This window comes from Canis lupus, chromosome 13, assembly GCF_003254725.2.
Source record: "Canis lupus dingo isolate Sandy chromosome 13, ASM325472v2, whole genome shotgun sequence".
Classification (NCBI taxonomy): Eukaryota; Metazoa; Chordata; class Mammalia; order Carnivora; family Canidae; genus Canis; species Canis lupus.
The window spans coordinates 49,450,730-49,478,566 of record NC_064255.1 but is presented as its reverse complement, the minus strand read 5'-3'; the positions used below and the strand labels follow the sequence as shown (position 1 = coordinate 49,478,566).

General features: G+C 39.6%; 1 protein-coding gene across 3 annotated transcripts; it reads right to left on the bottom strand.

Moving 5' to 3' along the window:
* Nucleotides 1–615: 615 nt before the first annotated feature.
* REST (RE1 silencing transcription factor) lies at nucleotides 616–24,697 on the bottom strand. Of its 3 annotated transcripts, none has more exons than XM_025435606.3 (4): nucleotides 24,359–24,697; nucleotides 20,923–21,826; nucleotides 14,325–14,408; nucleotides 616–7,623 (listed from the first exon to the last, which is right to left on the bottom strand). In XM_025435606.3, exons 2-4 carry the CDS (start codon nucleotides 21,815–21,817, stop codon nucleotides 5,612–5,614), a joined length of 2,991 nt encoding a protein of 996 aa, XP_025291391.1. In that variant the 5' UTR covers nucleotides 21,818–21,826; nucleotides 24,359–24,697; the 3' UTR covers nucleotides 616–5,611. The 3 variants fall into 3 exon arrangements, with proteins under 3 accessions (XP_025291391.1, XP_025291392.1, XP_025291393.1); XM_025435607.3 differs by lacking the exon at nucleotides 24,359–24,697 and adding an exon at nucleotides 23,569–23,853; XM_025435608.3 differs by lacking the exon at nucleotides 24,359–24,697 and adding an exon at nucleotides 23,594–23,853.
* Between the last annotated feature and the right edge of the window lie 3,140 nt (nucleotides 24,698–27,837).

Below are 27,837 nucleotides of genomic sequence, written 5' to 3'. Positions count from 1 at the left end.
TTTTCCAAGACAAGCAAGTCAATTACACAACTTAATCATGCCCAAATAGAGGAAGAACTTCAAGTATTTAAGGATACTTACTTGGTTTGTCATGTAGTGAAAGAGGTCCTAGTAAAAGTATATATCAAGCAGTAGGCTAAATGCTTAATAAGCATTTAACACTCAAAGCCACTCTATGGATAGAAATTCCATGTCTCCTTTTATAGATGAATAGGTTCAGTAAAGTTAAAATAGTTTGCCCATTTTATACTGGTAAGGAAAAGAGGCCCATTGTGAACCCAGCTGTAACTCAAAGGCCCACAGAACACTTGATGCAGTGCTCTTTGAAAAGGCAATTTCTTAACACTGAAACTTTCCCTTATTACCAAACACTACTGCCTTGTTCTTAGCACCTTCACCAATCCGCCTTTATGGAGCTGAGGATGAGTGCTGTGGAGTACCCTAGGTGGGAGGTCACAGGATTATACAGCAACTCTACCTACAAATGAATCAAGCCCTCACTGAGACCTGGGCAGAAAAAAAAGATGGCCAACTGGTTTAAGTGTAAAGGCAGGATATATGTAAACATCCTAACAAGGGTAAGCCCCTGGGAAAGAAGTAGAAAGGAACTGAAGACACTTGTAACCATTCCTTCATTCATTAAAGATAACAAACCAAATCAGACATCAATAGCATTTATGTATTCAAGATAAATTCCCCATATATCCTTGGTCGGTCAAACTTTCATGCTCTTTGTCACTGATTCTACTATCTCAATAAAGTAAATGCTTGGAAATTCATTTTGCTTTTTGCTGATAAAGTCTTACAAAAGACATCAAACGAAGAATCACTCTCATCAATATGAAATATCCATTCTTTATGACTCAGGAGGTTACAGGTCACTTGTTGTTATCAGACCACAATGCAATCCAATTATTTTGATGCTTTGCAAAGCCAGAGGTTTCTCCATCACCTTCTTCTCTTTTTGTCAACAAAAACACTTTAAAAAACATGTTTCTCCATTAACAAAAGAAGCAGACTCTTATTTTCTTCTCAGAGGTCCATTACAGTAAGATCCTTAAGACAGTAGCCTGGCAGTCAACACTTAGTATAACTTATTTCCCCTTCAATGCATCTTTTTCCAATCATGAGTCAAAATGTACTAACACCAGGCCTGCTATTGAGAAAGGATATTTATATTAAAGCTATTAAGGGAAGGACGTCTGGGTGGCTCAGTGGTTGAGCATCTGTTTTAGGCTCAGGGTGTGATCCTGGGGTCCTGGGATCGAGTCCCTCATTGGGCTCCCTGCGAGGAGCCTGCTTCCCCCTCTGCCTATGTCTGTCTCTCTGTGTCTTTCATGAATAAATAAAATACATTTTTTTAAAAAGCTGTTAAGGGGGATCCCTGGGTGGCGCAGCGGTTTGGCACCTGCCTTTGGCCCAGGGCGCAATCCTGGAAACCCGGGATCGAATCCCACATCAGGCTCCCGGTGCATGGAGCCTGCTTCTCCCTCTGCCTATGTCTCTGCCTCTCTCTCTCTCTCTCTCTCTCTGTGTGACTATCATAAATAAATAAAAAAATTTTAAAAAAAACCAAAAAAAGAAAAGAAAAAAAAAAGAAAAAGCTGTTAAGGGAACCTGGGGTTGGGAAGTAATTACTATGTAAAGCATCCTGTGATTTGTCTTCAGGTTGTTTCTCCCTGACCTCAACCTCCTAAAAAGTAGAGGAAGATCTACTTTGGACGACTACCCACTAGACTGTTACCCCAAACAATGGATTGTGATGACCTTTCTACCTACCATGGTTTATCAGAGGTAATAATTTTGGAATTAATATACTTGCAATTCTAGCAAAATAATTCGGTTTGATATTTGACCTACCAAATAATAAACAAAGGCATAAATGCTTTTTAAAACTTTATTTCAACATAACTATGCTTACAGAAATACACTCATATTGGTTAATAGAATGCAATTTAAGTTTAACTTATCCTACACAATTTGGACCAAAAACTTGGTACATGGTTTAAGCTTTAAAAAAAAAAAAAAAAAAAAAAAAAGGATTTGCAATCTGGTTTTTCATCTATTACAAATGTATATAAAAGATCCTCCCATCAAATGCTGCTAAAGCAGGCAGCAAGAACCTTGAGAAGTTAACCTTTGGTTTGTCTCGGAAAAATAACACGTATTGCACTGTAAAAGTTTATAAAATTGGTGCAACAAAACATTGTTGTAATGTTTCAATGCCAGTTTACAAAGATCAATTAACTAATGGATGTTGAAAAGGGTGGGGAGAGCCTATGTACAAAGTGAAAATGTAAAAGCTATCTGATTTAGTTAAAATTGCATGTAGATTGCAAGTCTACACAAACCGAGATTCAGATAATTTCGCGAATCTGAAATAACACTATCAGCTCAGTTCATCTGCTGAGGTCAACAAGGAAACTGCACACTAGCGGTTTTTCTGGTTTATGCAAAAAAGAAAATTTTCTTCCCCAGCTTTTCAGTCCAGAACTGATATTATACTACAGGCAAGGTATTCCTTCCATTGTCAACATTCATGGGGTGACATGTGATGAGGTCTACTTGGGTTTAAATTTATTTGCATTAGCACTTATATGCAAAATAGTCCCCAAAGTTAAAGACCACATGACTTTAGAAGTGACTCTAAAAAATAAAATGGCCCTTCTTGGAAGACTAGAACAAAACATCCAGCCATAGTTATAAGAAGCCTTATCAGAAAAGTAGCCCCTTATGAATTACACCTCAATAAAAAAAAAAGTAGCCCCCAAAGAAGCAGCTCTGAAAAGAGGAAAAAATATAACTTAAGATATCTTGAAGAGCAATGTGAATATAGATAGGTTCAGAAGATAAAAAGAGATACATTTTCATAAGACTACCTAGGATTAGGCTTATAGTGTATTCTAGTATTTCAAGTTTATCTCTAGTTACTAAACATCAATTTACAAATAACATATTCACTTTTTATTCCTTTAACAAAAGGGAAAATTCTAGTTTCAATTCTATCCAGTGGAGGGGAAACTGAGAAAACAAAGATTCAAACAGTTCCATGCAAATATCACATTTTTCAAATGGAAGAACTCCCAACTAAACCAGAAGTTCATATTACTAATATATTTTTCATTGAAACAATTTTTAACAAGTACAAATACATGGCATTAAGGTTCAGAACCTAATATAGGCCTGACAATCAAGTCCTTGTTTTCTGGAAGAAAGGCCTCAAGTCCCACTCAATTTCCAGTAACAATGTTTTCACAGATCAATTTAATAATAAGGGGTTTTAATTTCCTTCATATTTTTGTTTTTTAGCATTCTAGTCTTAAAAACTAGATAAGAAAATTAGTCCAATTCCCCAGACATCTAATTTTTCTCTTTTGTAGGATGAAAGAATCCACAAAATCTCTTCCCCAAACTGATTCCCAATCTCCAATCTGTACTTAACATGAGTCTTTTCATATAGAATGTAAAAGGTAACTTACATAAAATGTACCCATGAACATTAAAACTAGTTGTTAGAAAGATTTAACTAGCTTTATAATTTAAGTTTTAAAACATAAATATTTGCAGCTTGATCTTCTGTTGACAATGATTGTCGGAGCCGTGAATTCACCTAGAATTCAACATCATTTATAATTCCCATTCATGCACACAAAACACACACCATTAACACACAACTTACTCCTCGTGTCTTGAGAGAATCTTCTCTTCTTTAAATCTTTGGCCTCCCAGTCAATCCCAAGTTCAAATGTCTTTTAACTCAAACTTCACTCTCAGATATTTAACAAGTTTCCAACCACACTTCATCAATGCTTTTCCTATTCTTTTCATGTTGCATTGCCAAACTCTGAAGCCTGCCTCAAAGAGATCACCAGATAAAAGAAAATAAATGAAATATAAAGTGGTTATTTCAGAATAGAACATGGGAGGATCAGAATTGTTCAAGATTCCCTACTGGGATCATACTTTGACTGCAATGAATTAACTGCTATCAGCAAGAAAAATCCTGTTGGATTCTTTCAGTCTTTGGCAACTGGCCAAAGAACCTACCAAGAAAGTTTAGAAGTACACTCTTTCTTAATACAAAGTGCCCCCACAGGAACACCAGGATAGCTGCAATTCATCTGAGGCCTCACCTGTAGAAAGAGGCTGTCACAGGGACAGCCAGGACACCCACTAGTTTGTGGAGATCCCTGAGAAAGTATGATTTTAAAAATCTGGACTGTACTTGAGTTTCACCTGCCTTTTTCATTGTATTCATAGGAAGGAAGTAGCAGCTGGTCTACCAGCACTCATACTACTACCTCTCTCAACCTAGGTTTTCTGTGTAATTGCTATGGCTTTGGAATCTCACAACCGATATTCTGTATAACTTAAAGGAGTAATTATGCCTCCTAATTCCAGGTTTGCAGTTTCCAAATATCACTTACAGTTCTTTATTCAGCTGAGTAGCCATATGGACACCAACCATCTATGCAGAAAGGTTTTCCTCAAAGATATGACTTAACACTGCACATTTAAGGAAGTAGTTCTACTAAAACAAGCCAAAAATTTTTACTCATGGTTGGTATCTGAGATAAAAATCTGTCTAATATAGAGTCTAGTGGTTTATTGTAAAGGTCAAAATGAGAGCTGTGAATTCACTACATCCATTTAAAATAAATAACTTATGTGAAATACAGATTCTGGCATAGATATAAGATGTGAAATTCAAAATCAATGGATTGAACCTGCATGTTTCATTTGCTCACAAATTTGCACACACTAATATTCTGCAAAAAAGACAATTGCAGCAAAGGAAAAAGAAAACTGCCCTTTTGCAAACAAGACTAAAAGCATCCCTCGAAAGAGGACAAAATAAACATGCATATATATGTATAAAGTGTTACTGTTCAACACGAATACTATTTCTAGAAAAAAATTGAACTGCATAGGTTAAAAAAAAAACAAAACAATGTGCAACATCTTAAGCCATTAAAGCACCAAAAAAAAAAAAAAAAAAAAACTTGAAAGAAAAAAAAAACACACCAAAATCATTGTTTTTATGACGATTAACATACACAAATAAGAAATATTGATCAAAACTCAGTAAGTAAATACCTGGACTGATACAATGTCCACTGTTGGGAGAATTTTTCTTCAATTTAAATGTCTCTTCTCATCTCTAAAAAAATTTTAAAGTGCTAACTTTATATAAAGCAGGCAAATTCAAGTAATTTGCTATTTAAGTATGCCAATTTTTATAGAACTAAACAAAGAACTAAGAAAAAACTAAAGCGAAACAAGAAGACAGACATGGCAAGAAAAGTGACAAGTTACAGCCAGACAAAGCAACAGAATGCTACAATACCACCTTGGCCTTCTCATTTCAATTAAATGTATAAACTAACAGATTTAGTTATCTGCTGGTTTAGTACACTAACTTCCTTGGATTTGCTAAAATTTATCCATCAATAGATATACAGAGTCCTAAGGAAAAGAGTGCCACTTAAAAATCAACATTGGACACTAATTAAAGCAATTTAAAAAAACAAAAGGTTGTCTACAGCTATAAATGAATATTAAATGTAATAGATCGCATAAACTAAGAACTGAAGCCTTATCCTAAGATTAATTACTCCTGCCCTTTAGCTGCTTTTTCAAGGAAGTATACGTTAACCAAATGACGATTGAGGTGCTTGCTGTAATCTTTTTCCTTTCTAAAAGAGCGATCACAGAAGATACAAACAAAATCTCCCTCTCCCACTTTGACTGCTAAGGCTTCCTTTGCATTTTTCCTGCTGGTTTCTTGTGGAACTGGCCGGGCCCCATTCAATCCAGAGTCATCACTACCCTCTGACATGTTGTCACTTAGATCACTTCCATCATGACTGTGGATGCCTTCATCTTCATCCATTTCCTGAGACTCATTTACTGCCATGGTGACAGGAGGTGATGTCACAGCAGTTTTAGACACTGCTTCATGGTTTTCTATTGGTAGGGGATGCAGCACTGGTGAAACAGGTTCTTCAACTGCTGGGCCTTTGCCAGGGGGATTCTCTGTTTTGTTCTCATCAGTGTCCATTTCCATTTCACAAAGCACAGTGTCAGCCTGACACTTAGCATCTAAAATTTCACCCTCTGGTATAGTCAAGTTTTGTTCAGAGGATGAAATATTGGCAGATTCCTTAATAGCAGCAAGACCAGCTAGACCTTTCTCTGCCTCTTCTACTTCTACTTTTTGAAGAGGGGCTTCTTTACTTCCTTCGTTTTCAGTGAATAATTTTTGGTCTTTTGACTCCTCTTCTTTTGAGTTTTCCTTTGGTGGCGGCAGTGGTGGTGGTGGTGGTGGTGGTGGTAAGTGATCCTGTGCACTTGCACTTTCCTTTAGAAGCTGGCTATCTTTAACAGGCACTAAGCCCACTTCAATAAGGACTTGCTCCTTCCGTGCCATTTCACTCTGTATGTTGGACTTTTCCTTTTTATCTTTTCGAGGAGACTTTTTGGGACTTGGTTCCATGTGAAGAGAAGGCTCTGTGGGAGGAGGCTCCATCTGAACAACCTCCATCTGAACAGGGCCCATGGGAGGAGGTGGCTCCATCTGAGAAGACCCTATCTGAGCAGACTCCACTGGGGGAGGCGGCTCCATTTGACCAACATCCATCTGAGTAGACTCTAGGGCCGGGGGCGGCTCCATCTGAGCAGGCCCCCTGGGAGGAGAAGTCTCCAACTGAGCAGGCCCCCTGGGAGAAGGCTCCAATTGAGCAGGCCCCTTGGGAGGAGAAGGCTCCATCAGAGCAAGCCCCTTCTGAGCAGGCTCCTTCTGAGCAACCTCTTTCTGAGCAGGCTTGCTGCTTTTTTTACTTGACTTATTTTTCAGACTTTTCTTCTTTGTACTTTTTTTCACGCAGGTATTTTGCTTTTTATTCTCCTCTACTTTGCTATCACCTTTTGGCACTTCCTGACTATTTTTGGATTTGCTTTCTGCCTTCTTTTTCTTTTTTGTCACAGGTTCCTCATCATTTACAGGGTCTTTTAAGGAATGGGCTTCAGCTTCCATCCTCCTTTTGCTTTTCTTGGTTTTACCGGTAGCTTCTGAATTATTTCCTGTATGCACATCCATTTCTTTAGTTTCCATTGCTGATTTGCGAGTTCTAGTAGTCACTTGGGTGGAAGCATTACTACAAGACTTTTTCTCTTTTGAAACATTATCTTTTTTCTCCACTTTTACAGACCTCTCATTCTTCTTTCCAGCCACATCCCCCTTTACTTTTGTCTGTTCTGTCTCTGTTTTTTCATTGGTAATATTGTTATCAGGCAGGTCAGCCTCTCGCTTTTTGGTTTTCTTTAGTTTCACTTTTGAGACATCCATTGTTTTATTAGGACAAGTAGGATGCTTAGACTTGAAATGATACTGCAAATTACACTTCTTAGAAGCTGCATAGTCGCATACAGGGCAATTGAACTGCCGTGGATTAACATGTAGCTCTACGTGTTTTTTGAAATTACTTCTATCTGCTGTTTTGTAGTCACAATGTGGACAGTTGAGAGGTTTAGGCCCATTATGAACCTGTCTTGCGTGGCGGGTTACTTCATGTTGATTAGAGGCCACATAACTGCACTGATCACATTTAAATGGCTTCTCACCTGAAGGTAAATTAAGAGATGTTAGAACATAGGTTAAGAAATGAACTCACGCTTCTATTAAAATATAAGGAATTGGATGTTAAAACATACACACAACACAAACTATTCATTGAAAAGACTGTATCATGCACTTTACATTTACCATATTTATTTGTAGATCTTTTCTCTACCCCTTGACATGGATTCTCATACCAAATGGAGGAACAATTACCTCATTTAACCATCATCTTCTAAAAAGTTGTCAAGCTAGAACTCTCAAACACTGTATAAGAGAACAATGATTCATCAAGAAGTACACAACAATTATTGGCAAAGTTGGTTGGGCTGTGGATGTGAATTTTGGGGCAAGGGCACTCAAAGAGGAAAGATAATTTTTTTCTTTTGAGAAAAGATTAATTTTAAATGTTCTACATTTAGTCAAAACAAATATATAATGGAATAGAATAGAATATATAATTCCCATACATTTTTAAGATGAATCTTGAGACTTCAAAAGGAGTATCTTATACTCCAGGCTATATTCTCAGACCTTAGATGTAGAAGTTATAAAACAAAGTTTTTGGCCTCAAGGAGCAAAAGGCCTTTTCTTTAAATTTAACCATTTTATTCATCCCAGCAAGAGTAAAGTTTCATTCAGCAAACTCTTCCAGATGCCAGAATTGCTATTTTAAGGCAAAAATATAATCAAACCAGAAACCTTTTGATTTTTCCCTACCTTCTTCTAACATATGGGCAAAGAAATTATATCAATGAGAAACAGCATACAAATAGATATGGTATGTAAAATAATTGAACAAAGTCATGATCACAGATCACAGGTACATACAAAACCAAAACCACCCCCACCCCCAAATTAAAGGTATAAGATTAACATTCTACCTGAATACATACCCATCTAGATCACACTCTAGTAAATATTACCAAATGGTATCCATACCCCACTGGTCCAATGGAATGCATAGTAGAAAAATGGAAATTGACATTTATGAAAATTCATCTCTCAAACATTCTCAAATTTATTATCAAATCTAATTTTTTTTCACAAAGTAAATTTCTCAGACATTAGGTAAAACCATGGTAAGCTTTACATGATTTGAAAATGTCTGATGATAAAATAATCACAGAAACAAAAACTTACCAGGTATATCAGATTGGTTATGTAGCTAACTGGACAACTCTTTCCCATGTTAGACTACTAATAGATTCATAAATAGAGGTTTCTACAACATGCTGCATTACTCTATATTTGGCTCTATCTTGTCCTCTCCAATGAATGACCTCAGTGGGGACAATCGTTTGCATAACATATATAGACATAGAATAGGGGAAAATAGGTGGCATAATGTTTAAAACCTTTTCTAAAATGAGACAATTTGGGGGATCAAATATGGGCTCTTCTTCTCCAACTCACTGTGAAATCTTGAGCAAAGTACTGAAAACTGTAAGGCTCAATTTCTTCATCTGTAAAATACTCTTAAGTGTTCTGAGCTATAATTTATTCTACATAAAGCATTTAGGATGAACAGAGAGGCAAGCAATTCATATACATTCCCTATACATCATCACTTTTGGGACTGGTACTTTTAGAATAGGTTAATAAAATGCAAGATTCATGGGTTTATCCTGCCTGTCCATTTAAACCTTACCTCTGAGTAAACAAATGGCTGATGAATTTTCTCTCTTTAGGAAAATATTTATGCTAATAAAAGAATTATAATGGAGTATCACCATTGTATAACCCCTAACAAATGAGGATATTTACATAGCAAGCATCAAAATGCAAGCCTCCAAAAAAAAACAAAAACAAAATGCAAGCCTCCACCTATGAAATGTTCAGAGAATGGGAGTTCATAAAAACCTATTTAAATTTTGATGGCAAAATTTACTTGCTCCATTCATTCTCCCCCTCAATTTTATTTTCTTGCCATTAAATATTACTTGTGGGATCCCTGGGTGGCACAGCGGTTTGGCACCTGCCTTTGGCCCAGGGCACGATCCTGGAGACCTGGGATCGAATCCCACATCAGGCTGCCGGTGCATGGAGCCTGCTTCTCCCTCTGCCCATGTCTCTGCCTCTCTCTCTCTCACTCTGTGTGTGACTATCATAAATAAATAAAAATTAAAATAAATAAATAAATAAATAAATATTACTTGTATTAGGATATCTAGTCATCAAAACTGTATGTTATTAGCGCCTAGTTGAATATATATATATTTTTGCCTTGTATCAATGATTTTAACTTAATTCTTTTCCAATTCTAGTAATATTTATCTATATTTTTAATCTTTATAAATGTGTCAGATATCTATTTTCTTCTTCCCAAAGTAACTTACAGGTACATTACAAATTCAAAAGGCAAAGCTTTTTATACAATTTATATGTTCTTATCAAGAATCCAAAAAGAAAAGGGAACTTTTTATAAAGAACAGGGCATACAATTGATTACTACTTAGCAATAAGAACAAAGTTCTGATAAAGCAGCATGGGATGAATGTCAAAAACATCTTATAGAACAATGTTGGAATAGTCTTTCTTGCTAGAAATCAGTATCAGTTGCGGGGAAGTACTGATTGGCAAGGGCAAGGACAGAACTTTTCTGAGGGTGTAAGATTCCTTCCTCTAGGGGGCAGTCAAACAGGAGAAATCCTGTGAAGTAACTACACTTCAGATGCATGTCTGCATTTTCATGTGTTAATGAACCTCAACAGAATACTGTTTAAAAATTTATTCTACATACCTGCAACTAATGTAACATTGCATATTAACTATACTTCAGTAAAAAATGTTTACTGACAAAAAGCCCAAACTGCATAGTAAGTTGAATTTGACATGGCATATTAAAATGGGAATAAAATAAAATAGCAAAGACCCAGGAAAAAAACATATTCTGGAATTCATGAAGACTTTTAAACCATAACGCCTTTCAAATAAACCCAGCTATTAAAATAGTGCCGCCATAATAATTATGAAATCCTTGGTTAAAGGAAAATAAACTTATTGTTGAATAAAATATTTTTCCATCTTAAAAAGAGTAATAAATGGAGATAGAACTTGGCAAGTTGTTGATCTCCTTTAACAAAAGCATCCAACAAAACAAAACAACACCAAAACACAAAAGCATCCAGGCAAATCAAAGTAAAAAAAAAAAAAAAAAGTTACTAAAAAAAAAAAGCATCCATTACACTCATTATGGAAAAATACTCAAAATGAATTCCTATGCTAGCAGAATAGGGAACTAGCCAGTGTGATATATACAAAAATATCATTAACAGCAAATACCAACTGGATGTATTTCATCAAATGGTAGCATCTCCATTGAGAATAAGAAAGGGAGAGCTGTGGATAATGTCAGTGTAGATTCTAGGACTAGCCAAGTGAAGGATACTTTAATACCATTAGGTAGAAACACCAATAAAACAGAGAATAAGACCAGATATGTCAGATTGGTTTAGTGTGTCAATTTTTCACCTCATCAACATTCTGATCCCTTCCTAATTTAAAAGACTCATTTTATGGATGAAACTGCTCCAAGTAAACAACCAGTGTTATAAGCTGTCAATTAAGCTAAAATGTATCAACTCCATAGAGCCTCATCTTTTCCAAAAATAAGAGACTAATAATAAGCACATACTTTTTCTTCTCTAAAACACACTCACATGAACAAGAACCAACCAACCCATGGAGACCTTAAAAGACTCCAGACCACAGAGAAGGCACCCAAGAGATTCATTCCATGCAAGACTCCATGCAATCTTTAAAAAAAGACTACCTATCTAATTTGACCTAACTTAGCCTCACTTTTTATAATTGCACACTCATACACAAAACAAACTAACCATGTTTGTTTCCTGTCTGCCACTCAAACTATTGGCATCCAATAAAACACAGATCCCCGCTCTCTCCGTACGCTGTGGTTCCAATGTCATTATGCTATAGTCTCTTAAGCCATTTTCTGAGCCATAATGTTCTTTTAACTCTGCTTAACTGAAAATGTGAGGGTAAGGAGTTTAAGGCCAAATCCTAGCTCTTCTGATCTAAAGGAATGACAATTAACCATAGGTAAAACATTTAGCCTCTCTAAATCTAATCCATAAAGTAAGATAAACCATTTAAGGAATACTAAGATTAGAGATAACAAATCCCAATTTCTCAGTACCTGACATACATACAATAAATAGTAGCTACTATTAGGGTGCCTGGCTGGCTCAGTAGATAGAGCATGTGACTCTTGATCGTGGGGTTAAGTTTGAGATCCACACTGGGTATAGAGATTACTTAGAAAAATAAAATCCTTATTTTTTTATTTTTTAAAAAATATTTTATTTGACAGAGAGCACGCACAAGCAGTAGAAGCAGCAGACAGAGGGAAAGGAAGAAGCAGGCTCCCCGCTTGGCAGGAAGCCTGATGTAGGTTTCCATCCCTGGACCCTGGGATCATGACCCGAGCGGAAGGCAGACATTTAACCAACTGAGCCACCCAGGGACCCAAAATAAAATCTTTAAAAAGAAAATAGTAAAAAACAAAAAAAAGAAAAAGAAAATAGTAACTACTACTCATTAAGAAATTTTTTAAATACTTGCTGTACTGTAACAGCCAACTACTGAATATCATCTTTTTAATACAGCAAAGAGAGTCAAAAGACAACAGTTAGCAAACACAATTTTTTTTTTTTTAAGCAAACACAAAATTATTCAGGCAGAAGTTACTGACTGGTGTAAAACCGACACTTATACAGTGACAAAAATATTATCTATTCAATGAAAAAGATACAAGAATGTCATCATTCTAATCCAGTAACCCAGCAAGAGTACTAGTGAGCCAACCAGATAGTACTTTCAAATGAGACACATGAAGTAGAATCCAAGCATTCCAATTTAATTTCCAGTGTACAAGTAATACAAAGTCACAGGTAAAGAGGAAAAACCAAATGACACCATGAGAAAGCAAGTAAGACAAATCTAGAAAGGAGGACACTCTACAGAAAAAATGGCCACATTTCTTCAATGCCTTAAGTTTCCGCATTGGTAAAATGGGGACAATAATAGAACCTATACATTATAGCATAGTTATAAGGACTAAAATTAGTTAACTCACATAAAACTTTTATACGTTTCATTTAAGGGCTAAAGCACAATTATCAATAGAACATGATGCCTACCCTCAACAAAACTTGAGACAACATCCAAATTACCCTCAGAAAAATGAAACCAGGAAGTACCCCTAAGCAATAAATTCAGGTTTCTGGTTAAGTGACTCAATTCAATAGCTTAGGAGATTTAGAAAGAACATTCAAAGTATATTAACATGACAAGAATGTAGGGTGAAGAAAAGCTAGTAAGCATATTATGTGACCCCTTTATAGTGCTCAAATCACAACCTGTACTATAATCAAATGTTACTTATTGACTTAAAATTGCAATATCCAATAGAAATAAAATACAATATGTAATTTTAAATTTTCAGTAGTCACATTTACAAAGGTAAAATTAAATTTTACTACTCATTTAACTCAATATAACCAATGTTATGTCAATATGTAACCAATATTCAAAAAAAATTTTTAGGTTTTATTTAAGAACTCTAGACCCAATGTGGAGCTCAAACTCACAACCCCGAGATCAAGTCACATGCTCCTCCAACTGAGCCAGCCAGGTGCCCCAAAGTAGATATTTTATGTGCTTTTATTTATACTGTTTGAGTTCTACTATGAATTTGATACATTTCAATTCAAACTAGCTACATTTCACAAGTTCAATAACCACATGAGGCTAGTGGCTACCCAAGCAAACTGCACAAATTTCAGGCAATTAATTATTAACTTAAAGGAGGTTAAGTCTACACAGACTTCGGTTATCACCAAAATTTTGGCATAGTTTGAAAGTATTCTGACCAGTTGTGGTGGTTCACCAAGAGTCAATTATAGCCAAAATGAATTATCCTTTAAAGACCACCTATGCAAAAAAAAAAAAAAAAAAAAAAAAAAAAAAACCACCTATGCTAATATTTACTTTTTAACTCTGCCATCTATCTACCTTGATAATGGGGGCCAATTCTGGTTGGTGATCACATTATTTCAGTCACCAGAATGGACAAATCTTCCACTGCATTTATAGTCCTGCATTTTATCTATTATATGTTAATAAATTGAGATCCTAGAATTACCGATTATTCTTTAAAGTCTGGCTTTTGTAAATTAGTCCACAGAAGCCCTATCAGCTCTCAAAAAGAGGACAAATTCACACTTTAGGACCTGAAAAGTTAAGAAGGAATCCCTATAACTGGAAATCACATACTATGAAACTTGGTGTTATACTGTGTTGGGAGTAGGGGAGAGGGTGAAAAGGTAGGGGTTGTTCAAAAGTATGAACCAGCATTGGTCTACAATAGCACTTCCAGTTTTATTAATCATGGAATTTGAAGATCTGGTGAAAATTATGGACCCTTCAGCCAGAAACCGTGCATGCATGCATTCACATTCAGTTTCAAGAGTTCCACGTATGGATTCCTTGTTAAGAACCTACATTTAAATACAACACTGATTTTTTAACTCTTAATTTCTAAATTATATTAAAAATAAATAATTTGATTTTTAAAATAAATAAATCATAAATAATGACCCAGTTCCAGGTCTAGAAGAACTTCCTTATAATGAGGTATTGAATACTAAAAATCAAAGAAGAGTTTCCATTTCTTACCAACCTGAATGAGTACGCATATGTCTAGTTAGATGAGTCTTCTGAGAACTTGAGTAAGGACAAAGCTCACATTTGTATGGGCGTTCCCCTGCAAGAATATAATGATTAGGGTTTAAACATGATAAAATAAGGGAAATACAATTCTAACAATACACACAATGTTCAACACTGAGCATTTTTTTTTTTTTGATAAGGATTCTTTTTTCCTATTCCTGGCAAAATGGTCAATTTTTTATCATGTATTAGACACATCAATGATTTAACTCAGAATTCACATTACCTACATTTCAGCTTTGCTGACAAAAAAGATCACTGGCTTTCTGAATTCTCATAGCCCTCTTAATTTTCCCAGAATGCTACATACTATCACATTAAATATTAAGAACTGAATACTTATCTTGATAAGATATCAAGGAGCATCTTTTTCTTTAAATTAGAATTACCCTTAGAAAAAAAAAAATCTACCCAAATTTTCTCCTGCTGTGACTTGGAGTATTTTTTTTTTTATTCTTGTGAAAAATAAACCTATCATTTGAAATTGTTAGCTTAAAGCAAGAACACTTGAGTGGGGGTAATTAAGCTAAAAATACTATGAAAGGTAGATAAACCTTTCATAAATTAGATCAGTGTTAAAGCAAATCATGCTCATAAAGCCATAGAACTGATAGCAATTGCAGATGAGAAGACCGTGATTTCAGTACTAAGCAATTTAAGACTTAATGGCAGGAAACGTTTATTTTTGGGATATGGGTTGTCAACCACAAAACAGGTTTTTTAAAAACCTTGACAATTAAAAAAAAAAGGTCGACAATTTGTAATTTGTTTTCATCCAGTCTTTGGCCACAAGATAATAATTACGACCTTGGGCAAGTTTCCTCCCTAAAAGTAAAAGCGCCTTTATTTCCTAGAATTGTGAGAATTTAAATTTAAGGTAATACAGAGCATTTGACATTGTGCCTGGCACATAAAGCCCTCAATAAATACCAGTTATTATTTTGTCTATATGGTAAAACTTCCAGTAACAAATATGTCTAATAAAATGGACAAGGAAAAGACAAAAAAGTGAAAAGAGGAAGAATATGATAAGGAGTAGGAAATGTGTTCCTAGTAGCTGTACAGCTGTTACTAGTTGGTAGCTACAGATTAGCGATATAGGTCATACCAAAAGAATTCTTAACTTCAATCTCCAAGAATTTAGCTTTAAAAATGTTGCATGAAAAAAAAATAAAAAATAAAAAAAAAAAAAAATAAATAAAAATAAAAATGTTGCATGTGTTCTTATAAGGATATATAAATGACAGATAAGCACATGAAAAGATTCACAGTATCTTTACCCATGATGGAAATGCAAAACAAAACCATAATGAGATGAAGGCTTCACACCCATGAGGATGGCTATAATCAAAATGACAGATGTTAACAAGTATTGGTTAGGATATGGAAAAATTGGAAGTCATACAATGTGAGGCTGTAAAATAGTGCAGCCACTTTGGAAAACAGTTTAGCAGTTCCTCAAATGACTAAACATAGTTACCATATGGTCTAGCAATTCCACTACTAGGGATAAACAGTTGACCCTTGAACAACAGGAGTTTGAACTGTTTGAACTATATGGACCTCCACATATAGATGCTTTTTTCCAATAAATACACTACATACAGTACATTTATTTCTCTTTCCATGGAGTTTTTTTCTTTTTAAAAAAACATTTATCTATTGGGGCGCCTGGGTGGCTGAGTCAGATAAGCATCTGCCTTTGGCTCAGGTCATGAGCCAAAGGGTTCTGGGATTGAGCCCTGCATCTAGCTCCCTGCACAGCGGACCCTGCTTCTGCCTCATTCTCTCTCAAATAAATAATTTTTAAAAGTTATTTATTTGAGAGAGATAGAGTGAGGGGCGGAGCAGAAGAGAATGCCAAGCAGACTCCCCACTGAGCAGAGCCTAAGGCCCTGAAATCAGGATCTTAGCCCAAATCAAGAGTCAGATGCTTCATCACCGACTGAGCCACCCAGGAGCCCCCTCATGGATTTTCTTCATAACATTTTCTTTTTTCTAGCTTATGTTATCTTAAGAATACAATATATAATACATACAACATACAAAGTATGTTAATCAACTATGTTATTGGTAAGGCTTCCAGTCAACAGTAGGCTAGGCTACTAGTGGTTAAGTTCTGGGGGAGTCAAAAGGTTATGTGCTCATTTTCGACTGCCCCTAATCTCTGCATTGTTCAAGGGTCAACTGTATATTCCCAAGAAAAACAAACGTATGTCCACACAAAAACTTGTATATGAATGTTCATAGCATAATTATTCACAATAGCCAAAAATGGAACCAATCCAAATACTGTGATTTATTAAATAAACAAAATGTGGTCTATCCCTACAAAAGATTATTTGGCAACAAAAGGAAAACAAGTACTGTATACAGGACATGGATAAACCCTGAAGACATTATGCTAAGTGAAAGAAGGCAGTCACAAAGGACCATATATTATTGTATGACTTTATTTATATGAACTGTCTAGAACAAGCCAATCCACAGTGAACTGTATGGTATGTAAAACCTATCTCAATTAAGCAGTTACAGAAAGAAATGGAAGATAAACTAAATACCATTATAGATTAACAAAAAGGATCAACTAAGGATAATTTACATTTAAATTCTTTATAACAGAAAAAATAAAAAAAATTCTTTATAACAGAATAGATTGCTTCTATCTGCAATTCTACAAAATGAGCATAGATACTTCAGAAAACTTAAGTGATTTTTCAGTCACACATAGAGGCAAAAATGTCATCTTTCAAGTAGAACTTGTGAACTGGTTAAATATCAAACCCACAAAATTAAAAATCTTTGGACTCAAAACTCAAATGAAAATAATACTCAGCCCACACCATGATAATTACCCATAAAAAGAGAACTGAACTTTGACTCTTGGTTATATATGACCTTGGACACATCACTTCAGGGTTTCTTCTCAGTAAACATGGGCTATTGTAACTTACCTTATGTTCCTCAATAGATTGTTCTGCAAATTTGCATAGAAGTACCCAACACTGGGCACTAAAGAACAGAAGAGACCCATTAAGTGAATCTGAAACTAGGGTACTTAAATGAGAAGTGATTCTATCATTTCTTATCTCTACTCTTCAGCATTAAATAAATTCATTTTTCCATAAACACAATTTTCAGAACCATGCATTTAACATCAGAAATACTCAGAATTCAGATAATCAAAATATTATCCTCCTGATGTAGTATACACTACCAAATGGTTTTAAAATGCCTACCAAAAATTTCAAAATTACAAAGAAGATTAACATTAGGAAGAAAAAAAATCTTTTCAAAAAAGTATTAAGATCACTCAAGTTTAACACTAAAATGTGGGGGGAAACACACACACGCACACATAAATGTGAAATGAGATACATACAACCACTGTTAGCTTACTGTGAAAATACCAACCTTAAATTAATGGCAAGAAAAACTCATGGATGGTATAGTTAAGGACATAAAATATACCCATTAAAAAGCAGTCAAATAAACTTCAATTAGATTAAACCACCGTACAAAAGAATTTTTAAATGCCAAGAGTTTGTTGTTGTTTTGCTGTTGTTGTTTTTTTCCTTGAAGTATTATTTATTTTAGAGAGAGTATTCTACTTGAACCCACAGAAAGAGGTAGGGGCAGAGGAAGGAGAGAAGCTAACTCTCCAAGCATGGAGGACGACTCTGGGATTTTATCCCAGAACTCTGAGATCATGACCTGAGCCTAAAGCAAGAGTCAGAGGTTTAACTAACGACTGAGCCAGCCAGGCATCCCAAGAGTTCTTTAAAAAAACAAACAAACAAACAAACAACAAAAAAAGCTTTACATAAAAAAAAAAAGAAAAAAAATTAGAAATACACATAAAATACTAAAAAGCTTTTCCAGTACTCTCCATTTTCTTTTTGGTTCTAAAAATATTCTTAAATTGACAAATTTAGATTTACTGTTGAAAACATTTTTAGCTTTTTGGGGGAATATGAATTACTCAAAATACGAACTGTCAAAAATCAAAATGTATTAAGACAAAAGCACTGGGGTGCTGATAATATTCTCTATATTGACTTGCATGGTGGTTATGAGTACATATATTTGTAAAAGTCATCGATTATACTTCCATTAAAACAATTCATAAAATGTACAGATCAAAGTCATGCCCTGGCTATTCCTTGAAAGCCGTACAGATCACAGCCAATCTAAATTAAGCCCCAAGGTTTTCAAAAACCTGTTAAATAAATAAGAAGTACTTATGGCTGAAGTATATACAGTAGCTGGGATTTATTTTAAGATATTGTATATAAGGTTAGTCTGTTTAATTCAAACTATTAAGTGATTAATGGGGTAGAATTTCCAAATAACTTTCATTTCCTATGCCATGTAATTTTGTAATGTTTGAACTTCTTGACTTTTGAAATTAAAATGGTTTCAAAGCATGGAGAAAATCACAGGTTACAACAAATTCCAAAGGATCTACACATTTTTTTTACTTGACTAGATTTTAAAGTTTTATTTTTTTTTTTTTTTTTTTTTTTTATTTTTTGAATTTTTTATTTATTTATGATAGTCACAGAGAGAGGGAGAGAAAGAGACGCAGGCAGAGGGAGAAGCAGGCTCCATGCACCGGGAGCCCGATGTGGGATTCGATCCCGGGTCTCCAGGATCGCGCCCTGGGCCAAAGGCAGGCGCCAAACCGCTGCGCCACCCAGGGATCCCAGATTTTAAAGTTTTAAATACAGGAACCATCTCTTAGAGGCTTAGAAATCTTGCTTCAGACATCTTTTTTTTTTTTTTTTTTTTAGTTTGAGAGAGAGAAAACACAGGGGAGAGGGGAGGTGCCACAAGCAGACTCCACCCAAGTGGGGCTTGATCCCACTGCCAAAGATTGTGACCTGAGCTGAAATCAAGAGTCAAGTACTCAACCAACTGAAGCCACCCGGGTGCCCTCTTTCTTGTAATAAGTTCATCTGCAAGTTTTATTAAATCCATCACTTCAGTAAGCACAATGGAATCCCCTCCCCACTGTACCCTACTTTACCTGTGGGGTTCAGCCCTACTAAGTGATGACTCTTGCAAAAGTGACTTGATGCAAACAGCATCCCTACAACCCCTTTTCACTTCTGATCCAGAGTACTGTACTAGATTACCCTATCCATTTTGTTCAGACCACTACTCAGTCCTCAAAGGTACCAATTCTTAGCAGAAAAAAATATAAGAAAATTAACTACCATTAAGTTGCAAACATTTCCTTAAAAAATGAGATTCCTTGGGGTGCCTGGCTGGCTCAGTCAGTGGGGCATGCAAGTCTTGACCTCAGGGTCTTGAGTTCTAGTCCCACAATGGGTCGAGAGCTTATTTTTTAAAATGAATTATTAAGGGGTATTGAGGAGAAATGGGGTGCAAACACTAATAGCATTTTGTGCGTGTGTGTTGAAGATGTCCTAGAAACTGATTGTGGTCATAGTTACACAACTTTTGTGAATATACAAAAACCAGTGAATTTTAACTTTAAATGGATGAATTCTGTGGTAGCGGACTGTATCTCAATAAAGCAAATAGTTATCCACCCCACCCCCCCAAAAAAAACCCAAACTGCTAAATGTGATAAAATATCAGTAACTATTAAATATAGGTAATGGACATACATGTTGGTATTTGAGATGTTTGAAATTTTTAACATTGTTCTATTTTTTTCATAGAGTACACTTACAAATGAGAAAGCATGAGTTCAAACATGCTGAACGGCATTGGTTTTGGTCTGAAAAATAGCTTCATTTTCCACCTGTGTGTTTGCTTTCTCAGGAAAATGACTGCAAGTGTGGCAATCCCACCAATCTTTTAATTTTTTTTAAAGACTTTATTTATTTATTCAGGAGAGACACACAGAGAGAGGTAGAGACACAGGCAGAGGGAGAAGCAGGCTCCACGCAGGGAGCCGGCCGTGGGACTCCATCCCGGGTCTCCAGGATCACACCGCGGGCTGCAGGCGGCGCTAAACCGCTGCGCCACCGGGCTGCCCCCCACCAATCTTTTAAAAACTACTTCTCACATTCCTATGTTTTGGAGACAAGTTGTTCCACTTAGGAACTCAATACCCAGACAAGTTTTTTAAAAAGTTTAAGGCTTCTGTGAAATGGCTCTATGCAAGGGTTAATCGCTGAGTTTTCCTTCCTGTCTAAATCCTCGATTTCTTTGGGAAACTACATTGCGTCTTCGATGTATTCACTATCAACTAAATATATCTTCGAAGAAAAAAAAAAGTCTAATTTGGCTAAATGATCTATCCCAACTTGTCAGAATATGAATTTTAACAAGAACATTGATAATATTTCTCTTGGCCATTCTTTGAAGCAAGTCTTCTTCATGTACTCTCCAATCCCTATTGTTATTACCACCATGGAGAGAAACTGAAGCACAAAAGGGGTTAAATCATTTATCCAAGGTCACAAAGACAGCAAAAAGAACCAGAATCCCCCCATCTTTAGTACTACTTTAAACTGCCTACTGAATTAATGATCAGAAGAGAACTGAACTTAAGGACTACAAGGTACTCTTACCTGTATGAGTTCGAACATGTTGAACATAGTTATTTTTTCTGTCGGAAAAATAGTTGCATTTTCCACATGTGTATACTTTCCTTGGAAAATGGTTTCTCAAGTGTTTCCTCCAGTGATACTCGCTGATTGTGGTGTATGTGCAAATGATGCACTTGTAGACTCGCTCATTATCCCCAGCTCTGGTGTGGTGTTTCAGGTGAGCGGTATAGTGATCATATCGATTGGTATTGTAGCCGCAGCGGTCACAGCGAATGGGGCCCTTGGAGAAATCGCCCTCCTCTGCAGTGGAAGACCCAGATTCTCTGGCTTTTGCTTGCTTCTCTGCACTTTCTTCCACAAAAAACTTCTTGGCACTATGAACTCTGATGTGATGCACAAACTGTTCTTCTGATTCCGCTTCATACTGGCATGGCTTACAGCGAAAAGGTTTGCTCTTCAAGTTCTTGCATTTGTCCTCTGCTCCAGGTGTTTCAGGAGGAAGATCTTTATTTGAGTTGTAAATTTCTGGGGCAGCTGATACCTCAAACACAGGCTGTGGTTCGACAACACTGAGCTCCAAACTTTCCAGTTCCATGTTTTCCAGTCCACTGGGTTCACCTTTTATTTCAGGAGACTCCTCAAGTCCTTCTCCGTCACTATCTGAAAAGTTGTTATCTCCAACAGGCATCAATTCTGCCATCTGTCTTTCTTCACCAACCAGGTAATCACAGCAGCTGCCATTTACTTCCCCAGTTAAGGCCACATTTGCCAACATGATAAGCTGGGGCGCCGCCAGTTCAGCTTTGGAGAGGTCATGCAAGTCATACATGTCGTTAGGCAAGGCCATGCCAATGTTGCCACTGCCTGTGAACAGCCCTCCTCCTCCAGAAGACTGCCCCATTACCTGGGTGGCCATGACTGTATTCTGAATTCAAAATAAGACAAAAAAAAAAAAAGAAAGAAAGAAAGAAAGAAAGAATGAATGAATGAAAGAAAGAAAGAAAGAAAAAAACACAAAAGTACCGGTTTAAATACAACATCCAAAACGTTGCTGTAATTCCTCGTATCTAAAAAAAAGTTCTCCAATGTAATCTTTAAATTCAATATATGCTGTTAACTGCTAAAATTAAGGCTTTGATACATTTTTGTACTTCCAAATTTTCTTTATTGCAGTCGCCAAAAAAACTTCTACTATCCCTACGAAAATTTCTATCAATTGTTGGACGTAACTCATGCATCCACTAGGCCTACGCCTGGCATGCCTTCCCTCAAGCAGTTTTAAATCTTTCTTGTAAAAAAAAAAAAATTAAGGAACTTCATTTTTAATGTTAGTTAAAATCATTTTTAAATTCAATACGTGAAGAGTAAACTTGCTGTCCTCCCAACTGGCCCCCTTCAGCAGTTTACTGGTCAGAAAGCGGAGAAATCCAAAAACCATACTGTGCATTTGTTAAGTACAAACACGTCTGGAAAGTAGAAGCCTGTATTAATTGGTCAAGTGAATTGAATTTCGTATGAACTCAAGTAACTCCAGAAGAATAAACTGAGAAAAAGTACCCCTCGGTTTATTTATTTATTTTCTTAATGACTCGACCTTTTTAAAGGGAGGCAAAAAAAAAAAAAAAGAAAAAAAAGCGAACCTTTCTTCCTGTTAAAAAAAAAAAAAAAAAGGGGGAAGCTCCATGCATTCAAAACTTCACTAATGAAAATAAAGAAACTTTCAAACCCGCTAATAATCGTACAGCTCGACCCGACGACCGGCAACTTTCTTGCATTGTGCTGGACTTGGCCTACTTGCTTGGGGGAAGCCATTACAAGATCACCTTCTTGAAAACATGCTGGGCTTTTAAAGTCGCCTTAAACCACGTTACTTTCCCATCTACAGGGTGCTATTCTCAAACTGAGCGCTGTCTTGCAAGTTAGAAAAAGGAAAAAAAAAAAAAAAAAAAAAGCAAGCAAAGTTATGCTGCAAGCCCTCAAAAAAAAAAAAAAAAAAAAAGAATGCAATCAAACCCCAAAGACGAAAAGCAGTCGGTTTTCACCCAGGTGCATAAACACAAACCGAGCGGGGTCTGCGAGGTCCCCGGAGCTGGGGCCGAATGCCATCACAGGACGCAAACCCAGGGCCCCGGCGGTCCCAGGGCTGAGCAGCCCGGGCTCCTCGCAGTTGGCCCGATCGTCGCCTTTTCTAATTGCAACCCCCCCCCCGCCCCAGCCCTAACTACGGTCCCTAAAGGAATTTTCACGCTGGTCGGGGGAGGCCGTCTGAGCAGAGCCCCAAAGCCCAACGTGCTGCACGGATTCCTCCGTGCGGCCGCCAGCAGCGCCGGCCTCGGCCGCGGCATTCCTCACTCCAATAGGCATTCGGCCATTTTCTCAAAATACCAAACACAAAGCAGCTCTTTGCAAAACTCGGGCGCTCTCGCTTCCTCCCGGCCGGGCGCGCTCACTGCACGCGCTCCCACCCCGGCTCGCGCGACTCGCCCCGACCCTCGTCCCGGAGCCCTTTCCCCGGGTGCCCCCCCCCCACGCCGAGCGGGGCCGGCGGGGCAAGCCCGGGGCGCCGTTGGGCCAGACCCGGGCCTCCCCGCTCGTCGCCGCCGCCGCCGCCGCCGCCCCCTCCCCGGCCCCGCGGGCCCGAGTCCGGGAAGGGGAAGGCAAAGTTACCGCGTCGCCGGCGCCCCGGGCTCACCCTCCGCGGCGGGCCCGGGAGGCTCCGCGGGCGCCCTCCGGAGGCGTCGGGCCCCAAGCGCCGGAGGGGCCCCCACGCGCGCCCCGGAAGTCTGAGAACTCACTGCCCCACGGCGCCCCGCGGGCCGCGCGCCCCGGTCCCGCCAGCTCGCGCGCGGAGGCGGCCGGGCGCGGGGGGCCGCGGCGGCGGGGCGGCCCGGGAGCAGAAATCGCTGTCCAGCCCCATTGGCGGAGCCGCCCGGGCCGCGGGGCTGACTCAACCCGCCCGGCCGCACTCAACGGCGCCTTCCGGCGCAAGGGAGAGGCCGCGGAGGGAGGGGGCCGGCGGGGCCGGCGGGGCCGGCGGGGCCGACAGGGCCGCGGGCCGGCGAGGGGCTGCGGCGGGACCTGGGGGCCGGGGGCGCGGGGAGGCAGCTCCGGGGCCGGGGCCGGGGCCGGGGCCGCAGGCGGCGCGGCTCCTCGGGACCCCGCTCCGAGGGCGCCCGGGCCCGCGACTGGGGAGGGGGTCCTGGCTCCACGCCGCTCCCCGGGGACGCCCCCGGCCCAGCCCCCGGGCCGCGCCGGTGTAACCCGATCCCGCCCGGCCGCCCGCCCCCGCCCCGCGCCGCGGCCGCCGCCGGAGCCACAGTATCTGCAAATCAGCCCTGGACAGCGCCTCGCTCCGCGTCCTTCCGCGCCCTCCCCCTGCCGCCGCCGCCGCCGCCGCCGCCGCCGCCGCCCGGCCCTCCCCCACCCGGCCGAGCCCCCGGCCCTGCGCCGCGCTTACCGGCCTTCCCCGGCGAGGAGGCGCGGGCGACCCGCCGTCGCCGCTCCTCCGCCGACTACTTTTCTTTGTTGCCGGAGTTTCGGGGGGAGGGGAGGGGGAGGATGGAAAAGTTGGGCGCTGGGGACGTCGAGGCCCGCGAAGGCCCAGGACTGGGGCTCGCAGAGAGCGCTCAGGCCGCCGGCTCCCGCCCCGCCGTCCCGGCCGCCGCCGCCGCCGCCGCCGCCGCCGGGGTCTGTGGCCCGGGGCCTCGGCGGCGCTCGCTCTGCTGCTGCGCCGCGAGCTCGCGGGAGCCGCACATTCCAGCACAGGAGGCTGCGCCGCGCACCCAGCCCGCGCCGCCGCCGCCGCCGCTGCCGCCGCCGCCGCCGCCCGCGGGACACGCCCCCTCCACCGCCCGCGCGCGCCCGCGGGACACGCCCACCCCGCCGCCCGCGCGCGTGGCCGCCCAGCACGCCCCGCCCCTCGGCCGAGGGGGTTGCGCCGGGCCCGGCCGGCCGTGGGCGCGCCGAGGGGGAGCCGCACCTAATCCGCGCGCCCCTCGCTCTTGCCCCGGGGTCGCGCGGAGGCGAGCCTCGCTCCCTTTCTCGACTTCTTTCATAAACAAACAACAGAAAAGTTGCCCCCTAGCCCTGGCGCGCGAGGATGAGAAAAGAGCTGTTAAAAGGAAAAATCTGCAGGCTCTGACCGTTCTCTTTACAACTATTGTCACCCGCCTTTCAAGTCTAAAGCGCTCGAAAAATGCCCTTTTAGAAGCTCTTAAAATCTCCACCCGTGGCCACCCTTTAGCTCATTAAGGTTCCTTAAGCTCACGCGGTAAAAAAAAAAAAAAAAAAATGCATCCCAAATGTGAAACAATAAGCAGGGAAAATGCAGGCAGCTCTTGAGTTGCGAGAAGAAACTGTCCCGGGAAGGTCGTGGCCTCAAAACACAACTGAGGGGAACAAGTCCATAGACGTGGCAGGTAGCAGGTCCTTCCTGAGCGTTCAAGACACGGTTTCAGGGGCGCAGTTATCGTGTGGGAGAGTAAGCCCGGCTTCCCCGTTTCTAAGCTGGGGTAACCATGCACAATAGCTGGTGCATAGCAATATGCTTTTAAAAGAGAGAGAGACCGTAGTCTCATGTGCCCCTTACCTCCTGTTTACACCAGAAATGCCTTCTTAGTCTGCCTTTGATAGATAAATCATGCCCATCCTCCAAAATTTAATGGCTTCCTTAAACTCCTTAGTTTAGCATTCAAGGCCCGGACCAACCTCACCTAGATAACTTGGACCGTCACTAATATTAAAATACCGGTAGCAGGGGCACCTGGGTGGCTCACCTGCCTTCAGCTCAGGTCCTGATCCCAGGGTCTTGGGATGAGTCCCCCATCCGGGTCCCTGGAGAGAGCCTGCTTCTCCCTCTGCCTGTGTCTCTGCCTCTCTCTCTCTCTCTCTCTCTCTCTCTGTGTGTCTCTCATGAACAAATAAATAAAATCTTTAAAAAAAAAAAAATAAGAGGTAGCAGCAAGTGCTATGGGGGTTCAGAGTAGGGAGATGGTCCCTAGTGAAGAGAACCTAGAAACTTCTCACAGTACATGATTATCCAATCTGGCCTTAGAGAATTAAGAGAATTTCAACAGGTGGAAAGTAAGGGAGGGAACAATCTACACAGTGAAAACAGCAAACTCAGAAACCCATCAACTGAGACCTAACTCCTCCTCCAGCTCTCCCAGTTTTTCTGTCAAGTTCCTTCATGTTTCTCTTAAGACCCAGCTTCCACACTCCTCACTTTCCTAGTCTACACCCTAGTAGGACCCTTGTTTCCCTATATTAGGACAGTAAATGATTAATTAATGCAGGATAGACTAGAGGCCCTAAGAGTTCAGTTACTTAATACCACATGCAAGCACTCCCCCATGAATCAAATTTGAGAAGTATTCATTTTCATTGAACCCAAAAGAGAAAGATATGCAGAAAGGAGGAAAGGAGAGAGACAGAAGAGAGGGAGAGAGGGAAGGAAAGGAGGAAAGAAGGGAAGAAGAAAGGAAAGGGAGAAAGAAAACTTTTAGTCTGCTATAAACTTGTCTACCTTTTCCTTTTTTAATTTTTTTTTCCTTTTTTCTCCTTTTTAACTTAAACCTAATTCAAGTTGCATGGCTTTTTTAGATGTTGTAGCCCAGAAAATAATTCTGGCCTCTTTCATAGCTCTCAAAGACATACAGTGTTTTCCCTTTTTTATGTCCAAAAAGGCAAAAATGAAACATCTCTTTTTAAACTAACTAGATAAATGTCCTTCATTTCCTCAGTCTGACTGCTGGAAATGTTTTATTAATTGCAAATTTACTCCCACATATTGTGATGCAAAAAGAAGAATGACAAATTGGCAGCTGCATTCATTTAAAATTAGCAGAGGCTCTTGTTCAAGAGATGGCATATTCAGAGTGACCCAAATTATCATGACATGAAGGCCACAGGTCAAATTCAAGGCCAAGTTACAAATCAATAGAAAATTTCCTTCAGAGGAAGCTGGTGCTACGAACTTGAATTCTTAATTGTTTGTCAAGAGACTGTATAATTTGCTGCATCCAAAATTTAAGATCTGCAAGATAGGACTTTGAAACGTGAATGAGTTCTGGTTTTCTTATTTTGAGAATATGGATTCTTTCCTATATATTTAATTGATCAGTTTTTTTATTTTAATTATCGTATGTTCTTAATAACATTTCCTCTGGAGATTTATTTCAAAAGTTTGGTAGAATGTTTTTGTGCTTCCGTGTGCTTTTTATTCTTAACCATGTTTCATTTTGTTTTCTCTGGAAAAGAGTTTAGTTTGACTGAACTCACATTAAATGTTTCACTGAAGTTCAACTACTTGCTTTACATGTTACATAACTCAAGGTTTGTGAATGAAAACTGGGGTACATCTCCATTCTGATGTCGAAAGCTTTTGCTTCCACTCTTGCTGTCACCAGCCAAATGGAAGACATCAGTGCGTCAAGGACTAATGTTTTGGGTGTTTCTCCCACTTTCTCTGCATTTTCAGTAGTATCTGCCACTGTTCTCCTCTCCAGGAATCTTCCCCGCAAAGCAATTGATCCTGCAGGGCCTGAGGTCTGGCCCTAAACTTTGTGCTCTGTGAGTTAGCACAGTTTCACTTTGCATTTAGATCACAGTGATTTTAAAAGACAACTTAAAAAATACTTCTTTGTGGTGCACCTGGGTGGCTTAGTGGTTGAGCCTCTACCTTTGACTCAGGTTGTGATCCCAGGGTCCTGGGATCAAGTCCTGCATCAGGTTCCTTGCAGGGAACCTGCTTCTCCCTCTATGTCTCTCCCTCTCACTGTGTCTCTCATGAATAAATAAATAAAATCTTAAAAAAAAAAAAAGAAAGATTCAAACCCAGGCCATTTGATTCCAGGTACTCTGTTTAGATAGATAGATTAGATAGATAGCTTTTCTTATTCTGAAACTTTCATTGAGAATAAAAAAAGAGTGCACTGG